The sequence below is a fragment of the Podarcis vaucheri genome (genome assembly GCF_965113315.1).
Source record: "Podarcis vaucheri genome assembly, chromosome: 3".
NCBI classification, from domain to species: Eukaryota; Metazoa; Chordata; class Lepidosauria; order Squamata; family Lacertidae; genus Podarcis; species Podarcis vaucheri.
Window position 1 is genome coordinate 21613920 of NC_138761.1, and position 26338 is coordinate 21640257.

Below are 26338 nucleotides of genomic sequence, written 5' to 3' on the forward strand. Positions count from 1 at the left end.
ATACTTGCTTGGCATTGCAATCAATATGTTTCCATCTATAAAACAGGAAACAGAAGCCCACGAGCCATCCATCCGACGGATTCCTGCTGCAAGTAGACCTTGGCCATTAAAAGGTAATGGTAAGAAATTGGAGCAGCCAAGGTCTTGCTCTTGTTGCTCTTGTTGCAATTACTCTTGAGCTCTGCCATTATCTCCCATAGCAAAGGGAATTGGGGACGGATAAGAAAATGGAAACCACCTGTGTTTTATTGCAATATTGCATGGGTATATTGCCCTGAACCTTATTTTTCTTCGTTAAGCTGGAGGCCTGCAAGTAATCACAGCACACTAATTCATTCCAGATTTTGCAAACAAAGGCTGCTCTCTGCCACAGCTGAATGGAAAATAATAAGGAAGGCGGCCAAAAGCCTTTTAAAGGCTTACCTGTGCTAAGACTTTCTGAGGGTTAGAGTTATCTGTCGTTACGGGTTAAATTGTTTTAATTGTTACTGGAATCTAATAAAATGGTCCAAAAACCACAAAGCAACGCTCGGGCTAGAGGGAAACCCATCACATGGGCAAAAGAAGCTACATTTCTGAGACAATTCCACCACAAGAAATGTATGTATTGTGTTTATTTCCTACATTTGTAGCCCACTTTTTCCTACAAGAAGCTCAAGGCAATATAGGTGGCTCTCCCCTTGCCCATCTCCATTTTGTCACCACCACAACCCTGTGAGGTGGGCTAGGCAGAGACATAATGACTGGCCCAAGGTCATCCAGTGAGATTGCAGCTGAGTTCGGCATCTGAGCCCTGAATTCACTTGTACTAGTCCAAAATTCTAACCACAACACCACAAAGTTATATTATTATTGTTCCTGAGCCATCCCAGAAATTGATCTGCCAAAAAAAGAGGAAGTTTACACACACTTACTAGACCACAGCAAAGCTTATTTCTGAATAAATATGTATCAGATTATGCTGCAATTTTTAAAAGCATCATCATAACAGCAAGCCTACACAGACACAAAATTTGGTTACCTATACAGGTTTTTAAAGATTTACAAAAAAAATTGTCAGTGTTTTAATGATGATGGCTTTACATGTATTTGTTTTATGGGCTTTTGGCTGCTTTTAGATTTTTTATTTTTGTTTTTCAAATTTATACATTTCGTTAGTTTTACAATCAATTTAACGTTTCGAAATTTTGACTTCCTTCCCCCTCTTTCTGCGGTTCCTTAAATTAATTTTTTAGAGTCTTCTGCATATCCAAGTTCATTTAACTTGCTCATTTATTTATCTGCTGTAAATATATACTCTTATAAAATTGCTGGTCATTACATTAATCCTGCTAATGTTTTTATCTGTTTACAAATTATCTGTAAATATTCAATAAACCATTTCCATTCTTTTATAAAACGTTTGTTACCTTGATTTCTTATTCTCCCGGTAAGTTTCGTCATTTCTGCATATTCCATACATTTTTGTATCCATTCTTCTTTTTCTGGGACTTCTGTTTCTTTCCACTTTGGGGCAAGTAACATTCTTGCTTTTAGATTTTTTGTAACTCTTGTTATATGTGTGTAATTGTTTTTAATTAGTTTCACTTTCTTATTTTATGGCTGTTTTATTTATTTTGCAATTGTATATCTTATTGCTTCAACTGGAACCTTACGGTGAGCAAGAAAGATAAACAATAAGCTGAGTTCTTTAAAAAACTGCTTTTCATGGAAAATGTCCATAACATCTGCGGGTAGGGCTGGGAGAGACCCCGCCTGAAGCCCAGGAGAGCCACTGCCAGGCAGAGTAGACAATATTGAGCAAAATCAGCCTTTCTCAACCTGTAGGTCCCCAGATGTTATTGAACTACAACTCCCATCACCCCTAGCTAGCAAGACCAGAGCTTAGGGATGATGGGAGTTGTAGTCCAACAACATCTGGGAACCCACAGGTTGAGAACCACTGAGCTAGATGGACCAATGGTCTGTCTCAGGCATAGGCAAACTCGGCCCTCCAGATGTTTTGGGACTACAACTCCCATCATCCCTGACCACTGGTCCTGTTAGCTAGGGATGGTGGGAGTTGTAGTCCCAAAACATCTGGAGGGACGAGTTTGCCGATGCCTGGTCTGACTCATTGCCTAGTATACTGATGGGCACATTGGTCTAATTTCTCCCCCCGTCCCCAATAACTAGAATCAGAGAATCGTAGGTGGCCTCAAGCATCATCTAGCCCAATCCCCTGTAATGCAACTTGTATGCGCATCTTGTCCTGCTCACTGCAAAACTAATTTTGGTTGGGTTTTGAGCGTTCCAGTCAAATACTTGAAAAAACTTAAATTAGCTCTCCTACTTAAGATGGGAATCCTCCACCACTGAAGAGCAGGCATTTTTTATTTTGATGAGATGCCAGTGTGGACAGCATAATAGCCCAATTTTTAGAGTTTCACGATGTGGACAACTCGATTAAATAACCAAATTTTTTTTTAATTTTTTTTTTAAGGAATTGAATCAAGTCCAGCTCAAAACGGGCATAGCAGAAAAAGAGACAGTCTTCATCAGAGACAGTGAAGACTTGACGTTTTTATCCCCAAAAAAGTTTTTGATTGAGTTTCCACTGAAATGAGGCTGCATTTTAATGTTTTAATGTTGTATTTTAATCTTGTTTTTTAAGCTGTATTTTAGTCAATTGTTTTATATTTCGTGTTAGCCGCCCTGGGGAGGGCGGGGTATAAGTAAAGTTGTTATTATTATTATTATTATTATTATGATTATTATTATTATTGCACAAAAGAGCTCTCTCTCACTTGCTCTCTCTCTCTCTCTCTCTCTCTCTCTCTCTGTGTGTGTGTGTGTGCCAATTATTCACTTGCCTCTAAAGGGCTCTGGCCCTGACTCAGAAAGGAAGCAGCCTCTTTGAGTTGGGGGGGGGGTTGCATTTGAAGCCTACCCCTTTAAAAAGAAAGCCATCACCACATCCTTACTAAAACCAATGCATTCTGCCGCTGGGGGATGCTGCGATTTTTGCGGCAGCTGCTATTTCCAAAATCCCCCTTCCAACACTGCATCCAGGGCATTTGGCGGGAAGGAAAATATAGGTAGGAGAAATATAGGCTGTCCATCTGTGTGTGGCAGAAGCAAACCCTACATGCAAAAAGCACAACATTAAAAAAAAAGGACAAGGGAGTCAATGCTGCTACAACTGCTAAAACAATCCCTTCCCAACTGCCCAGACACCATTTAATGGGAGCTCCCTTGGCAACTGGAGAAATGGCACCGCAAATTTTAATTTACAAAACAGGCTTGAAAGCACTGAAAAGTTATGACAGAAGAGAAATGCATGCACCTCTTTCTCTTTTTTTAAAAAAATATATTTATTAAGCTTTCAAAATTTATACAAAAAAGACAAAAAACAAAAATTAAAAACATATAATTTCAATTCGCTTATTTTCCTTTAACTTATTTCTCGGACCTCCTCATACCTCCCCTTTTTGTATTCCAATTCAAATTATTCATTCAGCAAATCCTCGCCCTCAATTTTCACTTAATTTTACACCTTTCTTTCTTCTTTTCCCCCCAGTTATCTTAATCATTACAGCTGATAACCCCTTATATTCAGTCCAACATCAATCTAACATGCACCTCTTTCTCTCCCATCGCAACTCTGTGTTGTGCTTTCAAACTCACTTATTTTAACAATAGAGCTGATAAGCGCTTGCTTAAATCTCTCCCATCAGAAAATGAGCAGACTTTTAAAAATGCTTAACTTTCAACTGGCTGATCCCCTAACATCCTTGTCAAATCCGCTTGTTTATGATCACTCACCTACAGGAATGTGTTTTGTATTTTTAACTGGTGGTGTTATGCCTCTGCATTCTTTTTGCACTTCTGTCTTTTTTCCCACCTTCCCTCCAGATGTGTCTGAATTAAATTAAACCACCCAGTGTTTGCACAACTCCTGCTTTGTATGATAAAAAAATAAGAAATAAAATGAGTTTTGTTTCATTTGTTTGCAAGAAGCAGTACCCAGCTAAAGATGCAGATGAGGCCAAGGTCCAGGCTGTTTCCTTGCAGGGAAAACCACCAATATTTTATTCAGGGCCCTGCTGGCCAGAGAACACAGCCCTGCCACCATCCTCTGACTGAAAGAAAAAGTTCCCAGCAATACCTCTGCCTCCCCGAGCCTTGTAGAAATCAAAGGCTACAAAATGAGGGCCCTTCAACTCGCCTGCCAGCACTTCCAGGGAGGTGACCCACACCTGGGTCAACCCACACGAAGTTTCAATTGGCTCTAGCTCCCTTCAGAGACAACTCCTCTTGGCAGGACCTCTCTGAGCTGTCCAGGGTGCTGAATGTTCCCTGCTTGACCTGCACTCTGCCTGCTTCCCCTGGGAGCCTCAAGCACCAATAGGACAGGAAGCCCACAACTGGTTTTGAAATATTTGCCTTGTGGGCACTCATTTCTTTCATACCACCTAACATTCATACCAATTCACACTCCCCTGCCAATCAGAAACTTTAGTAAGTGGACTACAACTTAAAAAACAAACAACTTATAGATGAAGATGATCAAATCCTTCGATATGGAAGGATTAATGGATGTTTGGATCTGGCAGGAAACAAAAGAGATGGTATGGATTAGGTGAAAATATAATCCAAGGCCAGACCTTCTAGGCTGCAACTCAGATACAGTGGTGCCTCGCAAGACGGAATTAATCCGTTCCGCGAGTATCTTCGTCTAGCGGTTTTTTCGTCTTGCGAATTTTGTCTTGCAAATTCTTGTGGAATTTGCTGCCAAGGAGTGTGGTGGAGTCTCCTTCTTTGGAGGTCTTTAAGCAGAGGCTTGACAACCATATGTCAGGAGTGCTCTGATGGTGTTTCCTGCTTGGCAGGGGGTTGGACTCGATGGCCCTTGTGGTCTCTTCCAACTCTATGATTCTATGATTCTAACCCTATTAGCGGCTTAGCGCTATTAGCGGTTTAGCGGCTATTAAAGGCTTAGCGGCTTAGAAAAAGGGGGGAGCGAAAAAAAATCTCAAGACTCACAAGACATTTTCGTCTTGCGAAGCAAGCCCATAGGGAAATTCGTCCTGCGAAGCGCATTGAAAAACGGAAAACCCTTTCGTCTAGCGGGTTTTCCATCTTGCAAGGCATTCGTCTTGCGGGGCACCACTGTAAGCAGAAAACAAGTCCAGAGGGAGATTTTTTTATCTTTCTGTGGAAAGCTGGTATAAACAGGATTAGATGGTCTACTTGGGAACAACCAATCAATCCACAATAATAAAGGGTTGTCAGGTCAACCATGATAAAATGAAAGCAGTTGGGACAGAACAACCTGTGTCTGTATAAAATACACACAAACCCATAAAGAACTTCTGGAACACACACTTACAAATGTGATACTGAACAATTGATGGCAGTGAACTGTGTCCTCATTTGGCTGTCTTGGTCCTACATGGTCCCCATTTGGCTTATAATAGTACCATTCTTTTATGCCTTTGGTCAGACCCCACCTGTCAAGTTCTGGGCACCACAATTTAGGAACAATATTGACAAGCTGGAACATGTGAAGACGAGGGCGACCAAAATGATCAAGAGCTTGTTTTCTCCTGCTCTGGAGGGTAGGACTCGAACCGATGGCTTCAACTTACAAGAAAGGTGATTCTGTCTAAACATCAGGAAGAACATTCTGACAGCAAGAACTGTTCAACAGCGGACAGACTCCCAGGAGATGTGGTGGACTCTCTTTCCTTGGAGATTTTTAAGCAGAGGCTGGATGGCCATCTGTCTTGTATGATCTAGTTAAGATTCTTGCATTGCTGTCCCTTTGACTAGATGACCCTCAGGGTCCCTTCCAACCCTACAATCCTAATGATGAAATAATGCTTTCTGGAATGCACCGTAACTTCATGGTAGAAAGTGCATGTGTTGAAATGCTCTTCCATGTAATGAAATCTATCTCTAGGTATGGAAAAGCAAGTATATCAGGGAGAAGGCTAGGCAACGTGGCACTTTCCAAATGTTGTTAGACTACAGCTCTCATCAGCCCCAACCACCAAGATCAGTTGTCAGGGATGATGGGAGTTGTAGTCCACATGACTTGGAGGGCACCAAGAGACTGGCTTGTTGCACTGTGTGCTGGCTAGGCAGGCAAATCTGCAATAGATATTTGCATCTTAGATCCAAATTTTGAAATCTGGATATACTACTCTGCTACATTTTCAGACTCAAAGAATCCTAGCACTGAGCTCAGATGGGGAAATCTGATTAATTTTCTGTGGGTCATGAGTGGAAATGGCAATGGCTACTGGAGAAGGGCCAGAGAAATAGCCTGATGAGAATACAGACAGATGGAGCCATTCATACAACTATACCTCCAGGCTGCCTAAGTCAAAGGCAGCTGGCCAGTTTATAACAGTATTCAGATCACGGAAAGTCTCATTTGGTGCCAGCAAAATTATTGTGGAGCCTACCAAGAAGGTTACAGTCACTGAACAAAATGCACATTAAAATTTATATATACACACACACACTGACAACTGCATAAAGATATTGTATTATGAGGGACCATTTCTCATATCAGGGAGGAAAGAAGGTCCCAAATGCAACCCCTGGAAACTCCAGGTTAAAAGAAGAAGAAAAGGGGGGGGGAGATCAGGTAGCAGGTGGTGAGAAAGAGCTGCATTTGGAGAGTCACTGCCCGTCAGAATAGACCATACTGGGCTAAATGAACACAGAGTCTGGCATGGCTTAAGGCAGCCTCCTTGTTTCTATTCCAGAAAAGAACAGGAAGAGTGTAATGTGCAAGCTGTATCCATATATGCTTTGGTTACATTACATTTCTCATGGGGATAGGTGGGTGCACATGATCACAAAAGCTGGACCCACTACACAACCACACTTGGGGGCTATTTCTAGGATTGCCCACGTTTGTATCAGCCTAGTGCAAATTATCATTTTGTTCTGATCGCACAAACGTGTGGGTAACATCACTCTTAACACTACAGGATCCCCCTTCCATTGTCTTGATGAGAAATTTTATACCACAAGTTTGCTTCTCCCACAGTCTCCCAGAACCAGAAGAGGTATGAAGAGGGAAGAGGAAAGACAAGTGTGCCGGTGGAGTCTCAGATTGCTTGGGAAGGGCCCAGGAGAAGGGGAGGCTTAGGCAGCTGGGGAGAGGCCCCACAACTGCCTCATAGGGGCAAGACCTGCTGGGAAGTGTTGCTGTGCTCAGTAGTCCTGGTACTACTGAGCAGCCTCATTTCTTCCAATAAAGAGTTACCATATTTACTCGAATGTAATGTGCACCTTTTCTGGCCAAATCACGACGTGAAAATCAGGGTGTGCATTAGATACGATGGCGCATTAGATAAGAGTAAATACAGTAACTTCACTTGGAAACCAAAAGATTTCAATGTGCTGCTCCTGGTGACACACACGTATCCCACCTACATGCATGAGCTGTGATATTTTGCTGAAGCTTAATCTTCCCACTCCTGTGCCGAAATCCAAACCTGTATTTTCAGTTAAGTGCAGGCAACCAGACAAACATAATTAATCACCTTGCCTTGATGCAAAAACGACTTCGTGGATCCAGGAGACATGGCAAAAGGAAATATGGAGAAGGAGGATGCAACTGTGAATCATTCTCTAGCCTTTCGACCAAACATGGAAGAACATTATGGCGCCTCCCACCCCCACCCCCCAACAAAAGGAATGAGTCACCTGCTGGTGTAAAGTTTGCATCAAGTGCACTTTTCCAGGGAAACAGACAAGCAGGTTGTAGCTGCAAAAGCTACTTATGAATTATTAGAGAGTGTTGCCATACACAGCATGAACTTGCAGTCAGAGACAAACTCCTTCCTAAAGGAGGTGTAGAGGAGGTAAGAACTTTGAGAAAAGCCACTTTTTATTGGGTTGTCTAAACAAGGATAATAGGAATAATCAACAATACAGATAAACAGACCCAAGTCTTCTCACATTATTTGCATATCACAAAAAATAGCATAATAAGTTTGCAGTGCTATCTACAGCATATGGTTTATTATTAGAGGTCAATGTATAAGTTCTTGGTTCGTGAAGTGGTTTAAACAAATACAGAAACAGAGTGGAAGCAGGATAGAAGAGTTAACAGATAACATTCAACAGTGCACAGCTAAACGCCTAATCAGGAGCCCTTGTGCTTAGATTAAGTAAATAGTTCTTTTCCCCCTCTTATGTTACCAATGAAACAATATAAGGTGTTCATATATTGATGAATGTGGGAGGTGGGCTTCAAAGCAAAGATAATAATTTACGTTTAAATTTACATTTATATCAACCAGATTGAGCCAAATGCTGATGGGGGGATTGCCCATTTTCTGGAATACTGGCATATGCTATGAAATTAAACCACACCGGGGTAAAGTCATCTTTCTTGATCGGCCCATGTGTCAAGTGCAGTTTATTTGTTAATCTCTCAAGGAGGGCTGTTTTCCAAACTGTTTTGAACCAATTGTCCATCTTTCTGCCAGAAATGTCTTCCCAGTGTCTGGTTATGTTCCGTCTCACCTCTTGTCTTAATTATTTATTATGTAAATCCAGATTGTTGTCTTGGGAATGTATTTAATAAAGATAATTCTGGTTTGATTTCCAGTTGTTGTTATTTTATTAATTTTACTGATTTAATCCCAGAAAGGCTGGATTTTTGTACAGTAATGTCAGGAACTGGTTAGACACTCATCAGGAGCGATGGCTGGGTGCTGATGAGAAAAACAAGCTTGCGCCATCTTCCATGTGACATTCGCCTTGCTAAGCAATATCAGAGAGCATCTTCAGTCCAGATGCATGTCGTTATATGGAGCTGCCTTATTTTATTTTCTTATATATTAATTAAATTTATATTCCATCCTACCTACCACCATCACCACCACCAAGGAGCAAAAGGTAGCAAACAACAACTGAGGAACCAATAGAAAACATATTTTAAACAATTCAAATACGAATGCAGACTGGGAAAGATCTCAGGACTGCCTCTCCTGGTATGTCCCACAGAGGACCTTATGGTCTTCAAACAAAAACATCTTGGAGATCCCGGGCCTCAGGGATGTTAGGCTGGCCTCAACCAGAGCCAGAGCTTTTTCGGCTGTGGCTCCGATCTGGTGGAACACTCTGTCACAAGAGACTAGGGCCCTGCAGGACTTGACATCTTTCCGCAGGGCCTGCAAGACAGAGCTGCTCCACCAGGCCTTTGGCCAAGGCACAGCCTGACCCCCTCCTTTGGTCATTCTTCACAGAACTCTAGCCCAATGGTTGCCATCAATTTGATTTGAACTGATTTTATAATGAATTTATTTTAGAATGCTGTATTATTTTACTGTTATTAGCCGCTCTGAGCCCGGCTTCGGCTGGGGAGGGCGGGATATAAATAAATAAATTTATTATTATTATTATTATTATTATTATTATTATTATTATTATTATTATTGTCTATTCCAACTCTATGATTCTATTATTATTATTATTATTATTATTATTATTATTATTATTATTATTATCAAACAGCTTGCTTTAAGAGGAAGGCTTTCAGTAGGTGCCTGCCTTGTATCCAAAGGGAGGGAATTCAAAAGGACTCAGAGCAGACCTGTTGCAAATAGTAGACTAATATAATATAATATATAGTAGATAAATATAAATAGTAGACAAATAGTAGACAAACTTACTTATGACCTTTAATTTCAACGTGTCTACTCCAATTTAGTTATAACCATGAATTTCAATGCGTCTACTGCAAGGAGGACCACGCAGAGTATGTTTCATACACAAAGGGCACTGCTCTAAGAGCAGAAACGGGGGGGGGGGGAGCGAGCCTGTGGATGCTCTTTTCTAGAAATAATGCTTACCAAAGAGAAAAAGGCTGCTTACTATGGAAAAATCAATGTGGTCTTGGGCAGCCGCCAACGTCCAAAGGAGCCAAAAGAAGAAGGAATGCCGTGCTGCTGAAAGACTATCGTCTTCCATCAAAGAGAGGAGAAAAGAGAAATGCTTTCTCGTCCAAACTGCTGACTCAGTGATAACCAGAGTCGAAGATTATGAGGCAGGCTGCTCTGGGCCCAGCCAATGTCAGCAGGGCACGCATACAGGCACGGAGGAAAAAACAGCTTCCACGAGGAGACGGGTGAGATGAAATAGGAGCAGGAGGCTAACACCAGGGCTCAGAGGCAGCAAAAAGAGGGACAGCCTTGCCAAAAGAGATAATGGAACCCTTGGAATGGTTTCCTATACTCCTGTTTTCTCGTTCCTGCTTTCTTGATAGATTTGCCGCTTCATCATGCCAAGGTAGTAAACAGCGAGGACGTCTATGCATCAGCTAGCTACCTTTGGAACTGCTTTAGTTCTCGCCATTTGCCATCTTGACCAATGGAGGATGCGGCAAGCACCCAGGGATGTCAGGAGAGGGCTTTATAAGGTATTCCAAAGGCAAGTGCACATTATTAATCATCCATATAGTAGCTGCATACAAAATACCTCTCTCTCTCTCTCTTTAAAAAAACGCTCCACTTCACAACCAGGCTCTGTCATTATTCTTTTTCGCAGATTGGAAGCAGATGTCGACGGGGGCTTTTTTCCTAAGGCCACACAGATAATTGCTAGCTAAACAAACCTTGGAATCCAGGTTTACCAGCTCAGCTCAGTTTCCCACTCAAGGACTAGGAGTGTTACTAGATCTAATAAGCCCTGCTCTGTTTTGTTTTCAAATTCTTGTAATTAATAAATGAATACTGCCTGACCGGCTCTACCGTTAGGCAGGGTGGGACAGCCGCCGCAGATGGCAGGTGCTGAGAGACAAGGAGAGGGCGAAACTGTTTAGGACACACCATGCTGCTTTGCATCCACAAAGTTAGCTGCTTTGTGTTCAACACACCGCTTTGTGCTCAATATGATAAAAAGCGGTATATAGAAGCTTATAGTAAAAGAATTCAGTCTTTCACCTCAACACACATCATTGCATATTGGCATTTAATAACAGAATATAAAATGCACCAAGCAGGACAAAAGTTGGGGGGGGGGAGAGACGAGGAGAAACTGGAAATCTTTTTGCTGTCCACATGCAGAAGAATATGGATATTGTCGTTTGGTATATTTTTAGGAAACCCTACATTTCAAATGGATGCCAAGGTAGCATATACAAAACAAATTCAATACCTTGCTATGCAAACGCAGTTATCACAATACACAAAGCGCAACAGGCTGAATAATAGTAACTGTAAACTGTGAAGGTGTTTTTGTACAGGTACTGTAACAAACTGGGATTACAGGTAAGACCTCTTCCTTACAGCAGGTGCTTCTAATCTCAGCTTGTTACATACAGTGAAGATACCAGGTAGCCTGACATCTGGCTGGTTGATGGGGGATCAAATATTCATTTCACTCATTATAATTCACATCATTCTCTGACTTTTGTCTTCTGGGTGTTTTTCTTTTATTATTCTGTCTCTCACAGCTACAATAAACCTACCATTAGAATTATGGACTGGTCATTTCTTCATCAGAGGGTAAACGGGCAAATTTAGCAGGGGATCAAATACTTTCCCCCTTCACTGTATACGGTACATAACCTATGAAAATACATTTCCTCTTTTCTTTCCTTTTCTTATTGTTTCTTTTTGAGAGCTCCTGTATAACACAATCCTTAGGCTTTCTTTTTCTAACATATACGGCAACCGATAAAATATCACACATGTATTTAAATACTCAGTCACGACATATTTAACAAATATGAAGTCACAACAAACTGGATGGATCTCCACACGCCCCTGCTGTTGCAGATACCTAACCTCTGCACAAATTAAGTTCTTTCCAATTGCAACAGAAAGAAAACCACGGCTTGTTTATCGTCGATGTGTCACAGACCCCTACATGTTCACATATTGTAGAAAACGCTGTCTCCTTGGGAGCATCAGTGGCCCCAACCTTAATGCGTTTTAGCCATATGGCGAAGGTCCACTTGTTTTCCAGAGACTCTGAGTGACACTCTGATTTATTTTATACCTGGATCTCCCTTTAATTAATGAATTAAAGTTAAGTAAGTAACCCTACTGAAAGCAGCACTGGCAACACGTAAAACCACTGAAAAGAACAACAAGGAGGATGAAATACAACACACAGAGAGAGAGAGAAGACCCTGTCACGTGAGCCAGCTGGTGGTTTGCTGGAACGACAAAGTCTTTGCTCACTGGCAAAAGGAAATCTGCTTTGCTTCATCTGTCAGTAGATCAAGATGAAGCAGGTGGAAACAGGTGGGGGCAGAGGCACCCCAACCATCACCAACAAAAATTCGGGTTCATCAGAAGATTCAGTGCAATAAAACCATTCCACGCGTAATGTGCATTGGGATCAGAGTATTTGAATTACCTTCAGGAAAGTAAAGACTCACAGATACTGGGCATGCACGCAAGCTGCAAAGTGTGGCTGAGTCATGCCAACCATGCAGGCACAGAAAGTATAAATTAACTTGTAATCAATTGGTTTGGATTAATGACAAAAATCCTAAACTTCATCATCTCAAAGCCAGAACTCATAATACATTTGAGAATTACACACCTCCTAATTGCAACCTTAGATTTTGAATTTCCACAGCATCACCACTTAAAAGAGCATGTGGGTGTCACAAATATTTGTTTGAGACAGGTACGCATCACAGGGAGCACCTGGTTCTCTCAAGCTCCCTGTGGTACATATACCTAGAGGCTTATCTTTGGAGGAAGGAGTCCTGAATCATGTGTCCAATAATGTACTATAAGTCTGCTATTAACGGCAGAATATGATAAAACCCAACAGTCTTACCTTCACCTGATGAGCCTGAAAGATCTATGATGACATACACTCTTCCTTCTGGTTCCAAATCAATCTGCAGTTGGAAAAAGCAAATATTCATTATTAGAATTCCCATGTGTACGTTTCCTTGGGTGTGTTTGTTTGTTTATTACTAAACGTCATCTTGCAAATCCTTGTACCGCATACTCAATGGAAGCCAGTGATTTTAAGGACTTGAAAAAGTCCATCAGATTCTGATGTGCCATCTCAATCCAGCCTCAGATCTAAGTAGGAAGGGTCCTCATAAACATTTGTTTACACTGCTGGATTTCAACCTCACAGGGTCCCCTTTCTTAATTACCTGAAGACAAGTAAGGGCAACACTTTATCTGATTCTTGAATCCACAACTCTGCATATTCCAAATGTTTGGGATAGGTAAACACATGTGGGGGGGGGAATATAAATTATCAAGTGAACAATATCTTCAAACAGCCTTCCCCGATCTCATACTTTCCAGAGGATTTGGACTCCAACTCCCATAATCTCCAGCCAACATAGCCAATGTTCAAGGATGCTGGAAGTTGTTGTCTAAAACATCTGGAAGGCACTAAGCAAGGGAAGACTGTAGTAAAACAATTAAAATGTAACAGATGTTTACAGCCTTCAGAGCATCATTGGCTTCAACACTGGCTCCCAAAAGAATTTATGAAAACTGTCGAGAGTGTCTTCATGTGTTGGAAACAGCAAAATGTGGATGTACAAGCAATTCATGCATCTACTGTCAAGGTTTTGGGATAATACACATAATGAACAACGCTCTGCCTGCATTTGAAACGTCCGCAGCTTTTCACTCAGGAGGCAAGCAAGTTTCCCCTCAGAAGTGTGATCCAGCAGTAACAACAGCAGCTATGATTCTTTACTGCTAAGAAGTGGAAGAAGTTCCCACCAAAGAAGAACAGATGAGCAAGATAATGGAGTGTGCAGAACTGGCAAAATTAAGAGCAAAATTGAGAGAATCTAAAGATGAGTGTTTTATGGAAGAATGGATGCCTTTTCCGGACTGCTTAAAGAAATATTACATAGTATGATGAACTCGCAAGCAGGATTTGAGCTATGAGCAACAGAAGGAATTACAGTGGTACCTTGATTGTTAAACGCCTTGGTACTCAAACAACTTGGAACCCAAACACTGCAAACCTGGAAGTAACTGTTCCGGTTTGCGAACTGTTTTCGGAAGCCGAATGTGCTCCGATTTGAGTGTAATGCTGATGATCTGAGTGCCACACTTCCGTTTTGAGTGTTACGCTGAGGCCTGTCTGTTTTTGCTATTTATTTTGCGTTTCTGTTTTTGCAGCTCTTTTTTGTATGTGACTGTGGAACCCAGTTCAGCTACTGATTGACTGATTGTGTGACTGCAGTACACTGTTTATTGCATTCATTTTATGGATCAATGGTGTCGTTAGACAGTAAAATCCATGTTAAATTTCTGTTTTAGGGGTTGTTTTTTGAAAATGTGGAATGGATAAATCAATTTTGCATTACTTTCCATCGTAAAGTGTGCCTTGGTTTTAGAACGCTTTGGTTCTGGAATGAACTTCCGGAATGGATTAAGTGTGAGAACCACTCTAGATTTAACAAATAGAAGACAGCGTGCAGCAGAAGGGGGAAAACAACAACTCCATGTAAAAAGGGGTAGGAAGTCAACAAAATAACAGGGGGGATTAAATGTGTACTGGATTGTGTATGTTAAAATTGTTGAAACTTATTAAGAATATCATTGAAAAAAAGAAGTGTGATCCCAGGAGAGTGAAAGGCAGGGTCCTCTTTCTGTCGCTCCTTGCCATGTGCGAAGATCCAAACTACAAGAAAGAAGATTCCACCTAAACATTAGGAAGAACTTCCTGACAGTAAGAGCTGTTCGACAGTGGAATTTGCTGCCAAGGAGTGTGGTGGAGTCTCCTCCTTTGGAGGTCTTTAAGCAGAGGCTTGACAACCACATGTCAGGAGTGCTCTGATGGTGTTTCCTGCTTGGCAGGGGGTTGGACTCGATGGCCCTTGTGGTCTCTTCCAACTCTATGATTCTATGATTCTAGGAGAGGTGCTCAGGCTACAGAGTCTCCGGACGTTCCACAAGGTGCAGCAGCCAAGAACAGGCCGTCTCCTGAGTGTCCTTGTCCGCCTCGAGTTGGCACAAAGGCGGCAATTTCCAAATGCTATTCTCGATTGACCTTCGAAATTGCGAGGGAACGTGGGGGAGAAGCTGATCTCTTACACACGCGGTGGCTATATTTCAGGATGTTAACACAATACATATTTAGTACAATGCATATTTGGCACCAATGCACAGTGCCTGCGGTGCAGAGCCAAGGTCTGAAAAGAACTTTTTGGTTCCTGTAATTGCTGTCTTTTATAGCAGGGCAGTCCCAGGCTTGTGTGAGTGACTTTGGTTTTTTGTCTGTCTGTTTGTTTGTTTGGAACTAGAAACCAAAGTTCCACCCACTGGAACCAGGAGCAAAATAGGAAGACAAAACCTATCGCTTACTGCAGGGTTATGGAAGCCCTCGGACCTCCCTATGTTGCTGGACTCCAACTCCCATCAGCCCCTGCATGGCCAAATGGCTCAAAATCAAAGCAGATGTAGTTCAGCAAAATCTGGGAGGACACTGCTTCCTTCATCCCTGACCTATTGCATTCCATGAGGCACCTACTCCCGAGTTACAACAAATAATGCGTATTTATAATTGCTGATATTAAACAACTGTGCAACCACACTGGCACCTATCATCATCATCATCATCATCATCATCATCATCATTATCTATTACTTATACCCCATCCATCTAGCTTACCCTAAGGAGTCTCAAAGAAGCTAACAATCTCCTTTTCCCTTCCACAGTCTGTGAGGTGAGTGGGACTGAAAGACTTCAGAGAAGTGTGACTGGCCCAAGGTCACCCAGCAGCTGCATGTGGAGCAGCAGGGAATCGAACCCGGTTCACCAGATTACAAGTCCACCGCTCTTAACCACTACACCACACTGGCTCTTGAGAGCCGTCTCCTCCATTAATCTGTCTAATCCTCTTTTCCTATGATCCTGCGCATGTTCAGTAGGAAGCAAGCCCCACTGACCTTAATAGGGCTTACTCTGAAGTAATGTAGGCAGCATTGCAGCCGGCACCAAATAAAGCATGCTGCCCTTGCGGAAGCTAAACCGCGTTGACCGTGACCAATGCTAAGTTCTAACTCTGCAAACTGTGTCCACGGCAGGACAGAGAGACGGGAACACAGCATTCAAACTAAATCCCTCTAAATCCACGTGGGATCTGCTACAAGGAAAAGAGAATCCAGAACCGAACTAAAATGCTTAAATAAGCATCGCGCTCATCCAGAATCATAATGACTACTGTGCGCCAATAATTAAAGGAAGTGAAACCTCTCTCTCACTCTCTCTCTCTCTCTCTCTCTTACACACACAAACAAACACAGTTGAGCATCAATGCCCCGCAAACTGCACTTTGGTCATTAGTTCTGACAAGTGGCGTTTACTTTTTAATTATTTACGATAACGTTTCGGTAATGCGAGAACTCTGCAGATCCTGCCAGGATTACATCATTGCTGGGAAGAGGAAGAAGAACTGCCCTTTTAGGGAATGTGCTAGAGTATTAATGCTATATTAACATCTCGGTAGATGTTCCTATTTATTTATTTCCCCTTTTAAGAGTGGCTGGAGCGGCTTTTGATCAAAGCGGCTTACATCTGGACCTCGCCATCTCAGAAAGTGGAAAAGGCAGATAATTATCAGATTGTGTTTCATAAAGAAAGTGTGTGGTGGTGGGAGTAGGGGTGAGTAGGGAGAGAGAGATATTGCTAAGGACTGGAGGGAATTTTCTGCCCAGGCACGACACGCATTGTCTAATGTGGTGCTATGTCTATACTGAATTTTAACCTGCAAACAAAGCTGACTTGATCCATCTATATGAAAACGCACGAAATTAAAACCTCCCAGATTATCCCCCTAACTACAAAGAGGGGCCGGAATGCACAGGTTGTGAGGGGCGAGACAATTAAAAACGACCTGTGCATATGAGCAGGAAAGAGTTGCAAACTTTTTAAAAAATAGGAAATGGTGACAATTGTGCTGGTGAGGATTCCCACTCCCGATGAAATTCAGCAAAATATCAGCATTTCCTGTGGGATCAAGACAGGCACTGATAACGTCAGAATGCTCCCTCCCTCCTCTGTAAACGTTTTAAGTGCAGTCTATTAGAAGATCAGAAGAGCAGCGTGCGAGGTAGATGTTTTGAAGTTAAGAGATGATGGCTGCCTTTGAACCATGTCAGTAATATTCTGCAGATGGCCCCCTAAAATAAAAGGAATCCATATTCCTCATTGTCCCAGCTTATACCATTCGCACACCATGTTCACTTTCAATCCTTTCTGTGATTTCAAATCCCTTAGATAGCGCCAACCTAACCATTACATTGCAGGAACGTTAAATATAAAGTTGGGGCAGAACCACATCATAAATGTAAAGCCAGAGGCGGAGCTAGCTGCTCCAGCACCAGGAGCGGCACACAAGCTGTGCACCCGGGGGCGGGGTAGCCGCCTTTGGGGGCGGGGCTAGCATCCGGGGGGCGGTGAGGTCACCCCTCCCCCGGGATGACACCTGGGCAGGCCACAACTACCACACACCCCTTCCTCTGCCAGTGTGTAAAGCACATCCAATATACAGTGGTACCTCGGGTTACATACGCTTCAGGTTATATACGCTTCAGTTTACAGACTCTGCAAATCCAGAAATAGTGCTTCAGGTTAAGAACTTTGCTTCAGGTTAAGAACGGACCTCCGGAACGAATTAAGTACTTAACCCGAGGTACCACTGTACATGTCTTTCAATAATTCCTGGGAACTGTAGTTTCCTCATCGCAGTACAGTGGTACCTCGGGTACCACTGTATGCTTCAGGTTACAGACACTTCAGGTTACAGACTCTGCTAACCCAGAAATATTACCTCGGGTTAAGAACTTTACCTCAGGATGAGAACAGAAATTGCGCAGCAGCGGCGCGGCGGCAGCGGGAGGCCCCATTAGCTAAAGTGGTGCTTCAGGTTAAGAACAGTTTCAGATTAAGAACAGACCTCCAGAACGAATTAAGTTCTTAACCCGAGGTACCACTGTACTGCAATTTCCAGTACCCTTAACAGGATTCTTTGAGTGAAGTCACATGCTTTAAACGTGTGTCAGGTGTGGCTCTTTGGGAAAGTTTTCAGTGTTTGCCGTTGTACTGTGCTTTTGCTAACTTCGTTAGTTTTACCACCTTCTTCTTCATCATCATCATCATCTCCATTGGGAGGCAGGGGTGAACCCACTGCTCCCCAGCATCTCAAAACTCACCCTCAACTGCTTTTTACACCCCGCCCCCAATGTATTAGATTGATATTTACCTCACAGACACAGCCCTAGTCAAATGAGCTTTAAGCGTTTGATCACATTTTGCTCAAAATAAAGTGGGGATGGGAACCCAGCTGCATCCAATATTTTAAAATTTACATACAACTTCTGGTCTGGATTGTTTTATACCTGTAAAATACACCTTTTTAAAGGGAAAGATATGAGGTTAAAACCAAGGTGTTTAAAAGCAAACGGGACATAAATATTCTGCTTACCACAGAGAATTGTGACAGAGCCATTCAAGAGACATTGAAGTTTTGAAATCGGGGACATAAAATTTTCATATTATGCTTTGTCAGAGGCAGGAGGACAAGACTAATTGTCACATTGATGCGAGGGTTTCCGTTCTGTCACGACACAACGTGGTGACATTTTGTTACGGCTTGCCGAAATGTAATCCTCTTCGTTCCCCTGCAGCTATGCAGCATCTCACCCGTTGCCAAAACACTCAGCTAACATTTGTCACCTCCAAAGTGTTTGCATGAGTAATACACAAGGCCCTAATTCAAAAAGGATGCTGAAAACTTAGGAAGCACCAAAAGCAACTGACCTGTTAAACTTGCCCTCCCGCCCACGTCAAGGCACCTCCGCATGACTCTGACAGCTTGCTTCATTTGCTTTGCAGAGCAGATATCAAACCCCCAATGGCCAGAATGCTCATTTGTACTACAAACGCCTTCTCGTGATTTTATTAATAACGGAGACAGCAAACATAATGGCATGAGGCTTTAATAATACAGAAAAGCTTTACGGAAACCACACAGAACCCCCATGGTCTTTTTCTTTTATGAAAACCAATCACTGGAACATAGGAATCTGCCTTGCACTGGGTGAAGTATTTGGTCCATCTAGTTCAATACTGTCTACACTGACTGGCAGCGGTTTTCCAGGGTTTCAGGCAGGAGTCTCTCCCAGCCCTGGAGATGCTGGGGATTGAACCTGCAACCTTCTTGCAAGGCTGTCCATGGCTACTAGCCACCGTGGCTCCGCTGTGCCGCCACAGTTGGAGGCAGCAATGCTGGAAACCACAGGAGAGGATGGCTCTTGGTGCTTGAGTCCTGCTTGTGGGGCTTGAGAACGGGATTCTGGACTAGATGGGCCAATGGCTGGATTCAGCGGGCTGTTCTGTTGTTGTTGTTGTTTTAATCTAGCCAGTGAAAAACAACTTGCAGACAGAATAATCACAACATTCCGAAATCAATTGATTTGTGAAAGCCTGCAACGTTAAAAGCCAATGTTCCCAAATTATGGGCCATGTGAATTCAGGACACCATTAATACGGCAAAATGACCAGCGAACAACTATTGGAAATCATTTGCAAAGCAACAGACAGAGAATAACCTTATTTATCTGCATAACGTCCATGGGAAGACAGAGGGTGCCCAACCAAAAACTTGGGGGGGATGTACAGGAATTATTTTTTGCTCAGGTTACATAATACAAACTCAGTGGAAAATAGCTGGAAATGGAATTTTTCAGTAAGTTTAGATCTAACTGTGGTGATGCAATTCCTCTATTTGGCCAAGTCAGACGTGGTCAATCTATGCCACATCGATTGTGGTCGCACTCGCTTGGTACCTGTAAAGCACTGTTCCACCGTTTTAACAGCCCCGGCTCCCCACACATATAATCCTAGGAACTGGAGTTTGTTAAGGCTGCTGTTTGTTAAACGTACTGGAAGAAGCAAAAATCACGAGTGCCAAAGCAATGATTCTTCAACATCAACTTCGTTGGAAGGGTCATGCTGGGCGGATGCCTGATGATTGTCTTCCAAAGCAACTACTCTATTCTGAACTTAAAAATGGAAAGCGTAATGCTGGTGGTCAACAAAAGAGGTTTAAAGATTCTCTCAAGGCAAATCTTTAAAAAATGTAGTATAAACACCGACAACTGGGAAACACTGGCCTGTGAGTGCTCCAGTGGGAGAACAGCTTTTACCAAAGGTGTCATGGGCTTTGAAGACACTCGAACTCAAGACGAAAGGGAGAAATGATCTAAGAGCTAGGCAAACCCTCACCGTGATCAACTCTTGCCTCAAAACCAATGTCCCCACCATGGAAGGATGGGTAGATCTAGAATTGGCCTCCACAGTCACCTACAGACTCACTGTTAAGACTGTGCTCATGGAAGATAAGCTTACTCGGCTACGAGTGGTCGCTGAAGAAGAACGTAGAAGGCTACTGGGAACTATAGCTCCGTGAGGCTTCTCCTAACAACTCACAGCACCCTACAGTTCCCAGGATTTTTTTGGGGGGGAGCCATGACTGTGGAAGTGGTATATGAGTACAGATGTGATGTACAGCAGAATCCCTTAGCCATATAGAAGGAACTCACGCTGTGATTCTTCCCTCATCTGTGCACCATCCTCCTTTCTTAAAAGAGTGGGACAATGGCAAAATGGGAAGGAGACACAGTTTTGAGCTGCCCCAATGAGATTTTGGCTCCAACTTTACTGTTATGGTATCATAAGGAGTCACACTGCAGCAGCTCCAACGCTGTGCCATTGGCAGCAGAAAGGCTTCATAACACTGAAGGCTCAAGGAAAAATGTGCCGAGGAAAAAGAAACCCATGTCGGATGTCAGAAGGCTTGGCAATATGAGCTCCAGCATCTCTATAAGTTCACATAATAAAATCTCTGTCCACAACTAACATTCACTGGCACACTTCTTGGCAGTTTCGGCAGAGAGACAGCAAGTTCGCTGGACATGGAAACAATTACTCAGAGGAGGCTGAACTACTTTCAACTCCAAATGCATGGATCATTTCCCCTGGCCAGAGGAAACTGGAGCACTCTGGGAGAAAACGCCAGGATGGCGGCCTTGATCCGTATTGAATCTATGAATCTAGTATTTTAATTTCCAAAGCTTTTGTTAAGGGCCTTCACTACAGAAATGCAGCAAGTGAATCAACTTTGATCTGATCCCTCTTTTTCCCCACACGTTATGTTTCCATTATCTTGAATTACCTTGATGGGGGGGGCACGGAGGATCGAGGTATTGTGCCTGCTTGCTTGCAAACATTGCCTGATTTAGCCCTCTTTTATGATGAAGAAACTTCTTGACATTTCATTTCTGCTCTCCTCCCACCCTAACAATAGGGCCCTGCAAAAATTATTTCTTTATTTAGAGCATTCGTACCCGGCTGTTCAGGCAAAACGGCTCCTAGAGTGTTTTACATCCAATCAATTAAAACAAGGCATTCCCTGCACATTGGCTTAAAACCTAAAAACAAACAACCATGATGTGCAAAGCAAAAAAGGGCAGTGGGGAGACCAAACTCATGTCTTCCTTTTGAAGAATCCTGGTGACTATACATACAGTCTTTTGGGGAGATGAATTGAGAGCATTAAATGAGTTTAGGCCTGTAGAGCAGAGAGATCCTATGTGATAACAGGCTGGTTTAATCAGGAAAGAGCTCCTCTCCTCTCCTCTCCTCTCATATACAGTTTCTTTTTTGTTTCTGCATGATAGCAAAACCCATAGTTTGTTGCAATGTCCGAAACTGGCAAACTACAGTACGCAGGCTCAGACCCTACCTGTCCGCAGACCGTCTTGCCAGAGTGGTACATGCTCTGGTTATCTCCCACTTGGACTACTGCAATGTGCTCTACGTGGAACTACCTTTGAAGGTGACCCGGAAACTACCGTATTTTTCGCACTATAGGACGCACTTTTTCCCCTCCAAAAATGAAGGGGAAATGTGTGTGCGTCCTCCTATGGTGCGAATGCAGGCTTTCGCTGAAGCCTGGAGAGCGAGAGGGGTCGGTGCGCACCGACCCATCTCGCTCTCCAGGCTTCAGGAGAGCCCCGTCGCCAGCCCCACAAGCTCGGGGGACAGCGGGAGAGGCGCAGCGCGCCCTTCCCGCTGTCCCCCGACTTGGTTACAAGGCTGGCGGGGGGGAGCCTGCTCCTCCCCGTCGCCAGCCCCGCAAACTCGGGAGACAGCGGGAGAGGCGCAGCGCGCCTTTGCCGCTGTCCCCCGACTTGTCTAGAAGGCTGGCGGGGGGAGAAGCCTGCTCCTCCCCGTCGCCAGCCCCGCAAACTCAGGAGACAGCGGGAGAGGCGCAGCGCGCCTTTGCCGCTGTCCCCCGACTTGTCTAGAAGGCTGGCGGGGGGAGAAGCCTGCTCCTCCCCATCGCCAGCCCCGCAAACTCGGGAGACAGCGGCAGGGGCGCAGCGCGCCCTTACCGCTGTCCCCCGACTTGTCTAGAAGGCTGGCGGGGGGAGAAGCCTGCTCCTCCCCATCGCCAGCCCCGCAAACTCGGGAGACAGCGGCAGGGGCGCAGCGCGCCTTTGCCGCTGTCCCCCGACTTGGCTAGAAGGCTGGTGGGGGGAGAAGCCTGCTCCTCCCCGTCGCCAGCCCCGCAAACTCGGGAGACAGCGGCAGGGGCGCAGCGCGCCCTTCCCGCTGTCCCCCGACTTGGTTAGAAGGCTGGCCCAGCCCCGCAAACTCGGGGGACAGCGGGAGAGGCGCAGCGCGCCATCCCGCTGTCTCCTGACATGGTTTGGAGGCTGGCGGAGGGCTTCCTCCTCCCCCAGCCCCGCAAGCTCCCAGAGCGATGCCAAAGCTGCGCGCAGCTTCGGCATGGCTCTGGGTCCCGTTCTGGGGGAGGGGGAAGCTCGGGCTTCCCCCGCCCCAGCCCCGCGCCTGGCGGGGGGGGGAATAATTTTTTTTGCCTTTATTTCCCCCCCCCAAAATCTAGGTGCGTCCTATGGACCGGTGCGTCCAATAGTGCGAAAAATACGGTAATCCAGAATGCGGCAGCTAGACTGGTGACTGGGAGTGGCCGCTGGGACCACATAACACCGGTCCTGAGAGATCTGCATTTGCTCCCAATATGTTGCGGAGCACTATTCAAAGTATTGGTGTCGAACTTTAAAGACCTAAACAGCCTCAGCCTTGTATACCTGAAGGAGCGTCTCCACCCCCATCGTTCAACCCGAACGCTGAGATCCAGCGCAGAGGGCCTTCTGGCAGTTCCCCCATTGCAAGAAGTGAGGTTACAGGGAACCAGACAGGGGGCCTTCTCAGTAGTGGCGCTGACCCTGTGGAACTGCTTGGCAGGGGGTTGGACTCGATAGCCCTTGTGGTCTATTCCAACTCTATGATTCTATGATTCTATGATTCTATGAACGCCCTCCCTTCAGATGTGAAGGAAATAAGGAGCTGTCTTATCTTTAAAAGACATTTGAAGGCAGCCCTGTTTAGGGAAGTTTTTAATATTTAATGCTGTATTGTTTTTAACATTTGATTGGGAGCCGCCCAGAGTGGCTGGGGAAACTCAGCCAGATGGGTGGGGTATAAGTAATAAATTATTGTTATTGTTATATATTATTATTATTATTATTATTATTATTATTATTATTATTATTATTGAGCCTGCTTTCCAAACCAGAATTGGAAATCCATGATTCTGTTGGCTTTGGATTATGCCTACCCACAACTTACATGTATCTGCTGCCCGTCCCCCTTACCCGCCCCCACCATGGAGCAAATAGCAATGGGTAAAGGATTCAGATCAGGATTAACAGTACTGGGGCTTTAACCTTGCCTCCTGCAGTGCCCCACTGCCCTGATGGAACCCACTACCACCGCCAGTGGGAGATGCAGGTCTCCCAAGCATCACATCTTGTTTGAACCAGAGTAGTTTCCGCAAGCTTGATTATCATTAAGAACATGTTCATCAGGAACAGAAGCATGCAGGAACTTCTCTGCCAACTCTGCGGCTCACAAAACCCAAAGCTCAGCCTTCCAACCTTTCCCCCTTGCTTTTGTCAACATGCAAGGAGGCTCCTAATCTGCTTCTTATCTGGTACTTGAGAGCCAGCCAAGGAAGGAAAGTAGACTGTGGTCAATCTTCTGTACGAATACAATCATTTGGAAGTTCCTTCATAATGCACTCCCTTCCATTTCCATCCATTAATATAATGAGAAATGATGGAATGTGCAGAAAGAGATTATGTATTATTAATATTCATAAACAGAGCCAACTTGCCTTCAGGATTTGACTGCTCTGTTGGGTTAACACAACTCTCAGAAAAAGGAAAGAAACATCAGCTGGGATGGCAGAGTTGGAGGTCAAACCATTTCCTGCATTTGAACTGCAGAAAGAAAGAACGAAAAAGAAAGCCAAAGCGATTCAAGGAGGTCATTTTCCATATCCTCCAAAAGTTGCTTTAAAATGCATACCTAGTCGTGTTCACCTCATGTGCAACTGCAGCTACATGGATGCAAGCAGTATTCCATGTGCAGCTATGGGAATCTTTGGCATCAGGGTAAAGGAAAAACACTGGGAAGGCAGTGTGGTGCAATGGTTAGAGAGTCAGCCTAGGGCCTGGGAGACCAGGGTTCAAATCTCCACTCAGTCAGGAAGCTCATTAGCTTTGGGACAGTCAACCCACTTCACAGGGTTGTTAAGGGATTAAACAAAGAAGGGAAGAAGCTCTTTGGGGGGGAAGGTGTAGTATAAATACAATGAAAATAATAAATAATACCAATTTCGCTTAAATAAGAAGTGGCTAAAATACAGAATCAAACCCAGTTCAAATACAAGGAGGAGTGCAGACGCTTCAAAAAGGTAGTGTATACAGAATTTCTCTTTATGTTTATGGAAGCGGAAGCAAGATATTTACTCCTCACCATCTCTCCCACTCTCTAGGCCCTTTGATATACAACAGGGGTTAAAGAGAAATGCAGGCTTTTAAGTGCACTCAAAGCAGGCTTTTAAATCCGCTCTAAAATAAATATTAATAATATTAAAATAAATACGGAGATGACACACAAAGCAGTGACAGAACGCAGCTTTGCAGGGAGTGTTTAAACAATGTGCCCTCCCTTTCAAATACTTCTTCGGGCTCTTGCCATTTTCCCCCCTCAAGTATTTAACAATCGATTTGCATGCTTATGAAATAAACAGTAACTTTCGGTCAGTGCAAATATCAACACTCGGAGAATGAAAAGCAAACTGTAAAGCTAGCTTTGTTCCTGGGATTTCCCTTCTTCTCCCCAGCACAGAGGGGTTGATTCTGGTTCCTGGTAAGGCAGAATCACAGAATTGTGGAGCTGGAAGGAAACTCCAAAGGTCATCTAGTCTAGCCCGCTGCAATGCATGAATCACAGCTAAAGAATCCCTGACAGATGGCTAGCCAACCTCTGCTTAAAAACGTCCCACCTTAAAGGTGCTGGAGCAGATGTTGCTGTCTGCAGTATCTGGAGAAATTAGGGTTTTTTTAAAAAAAGAAGCAGAACAACCCTGCAATATCGCCAGAGTGGCGCATGCTCTGGTTATCTCCCGCTTGGATTACTGCAATGCGCTCTATGGGGGGCTACCATTGAAGCTGGCTTGGAAACTACAACTAATCCAGAATGCGGCAGCCAGACTGGTGACTGGGAGTGGCCGCCGAGACCACATAACACCGGTCTTGAAAGACCTACACTGGCTCCCAGTACGTTTCCCAGTGACTGGGAGCGGCCGCCAAGACCATATAACACCGGTCTTGAAAGACCTACATTGGCTCCCAGTACGTTTCTGAGCACAATTCAAAGTGTTGGTGCTGACCTTTAAAGCCCTAAACGGCCTCGGTCCAGTATACCTGAAGGAGCATCTCCACCCCCATCGTTCTGCCCGGACACGGAGGTCCAGCGCCAAGGGCCTTCTGGCGGGTCCCTCACTGCGAGAAGCCAAGTTACAGGGAACCAGGCAGAGGGCCTTCTCGGTAGTGGCACCCGCCCTGTGGAACGCCCTCCCACCAGACGTCAAAGAGAACAACCACCACCAGACTTTTAGATGACATCTGAAGGCAGCCCTGTTTAGGGAAGCTTTTAATGTTTGAGATAAAAACACAGGTAAATAATTGAAACAAAACCAACAAAACAATAACCCCCTCAGGCCTTGTGTGCCTAGTGTGGAAAAAGTAAAAAAGGACGGAAGGAAGGAATTTTGTACTAAGTCTGCTTAAGTGTCCATTTAGCCCAGTAATGCCTACTCTGACTGACAGCTGCTCTCCAGTGACTGCAACATTCCCCCGCAGCTCTGCTACCTTCTTTCCAAAATGCTCAGGCATCAGTTGAGGGCCACAAAAGGACCCCACTAACACAGACCCCCCCCCCT

At 44.1% G+C, this 26338-nt stretch overlaps 1 protein-coding gene across 1 annotated transcript in view; it reads right to left on the minus strand.

The window, feature by feature from the left end:
• Positions 1–26338, minus strand: part of PRKCE (protein kinase C epsilon) — a 315220-nt gene that overhangs the window by 156247 nt on the left and 132635 nt on the right. The window contains exon 2 of the mRNA XM_082217524.1: positions 12808–12871. Coding sequence (XP_082073650.1) covers positions 12808–12871 — 64 coding nt within the window. The remainder of the gene's footprint in view (positions 1–12807; positions 12872–26338) is intronic.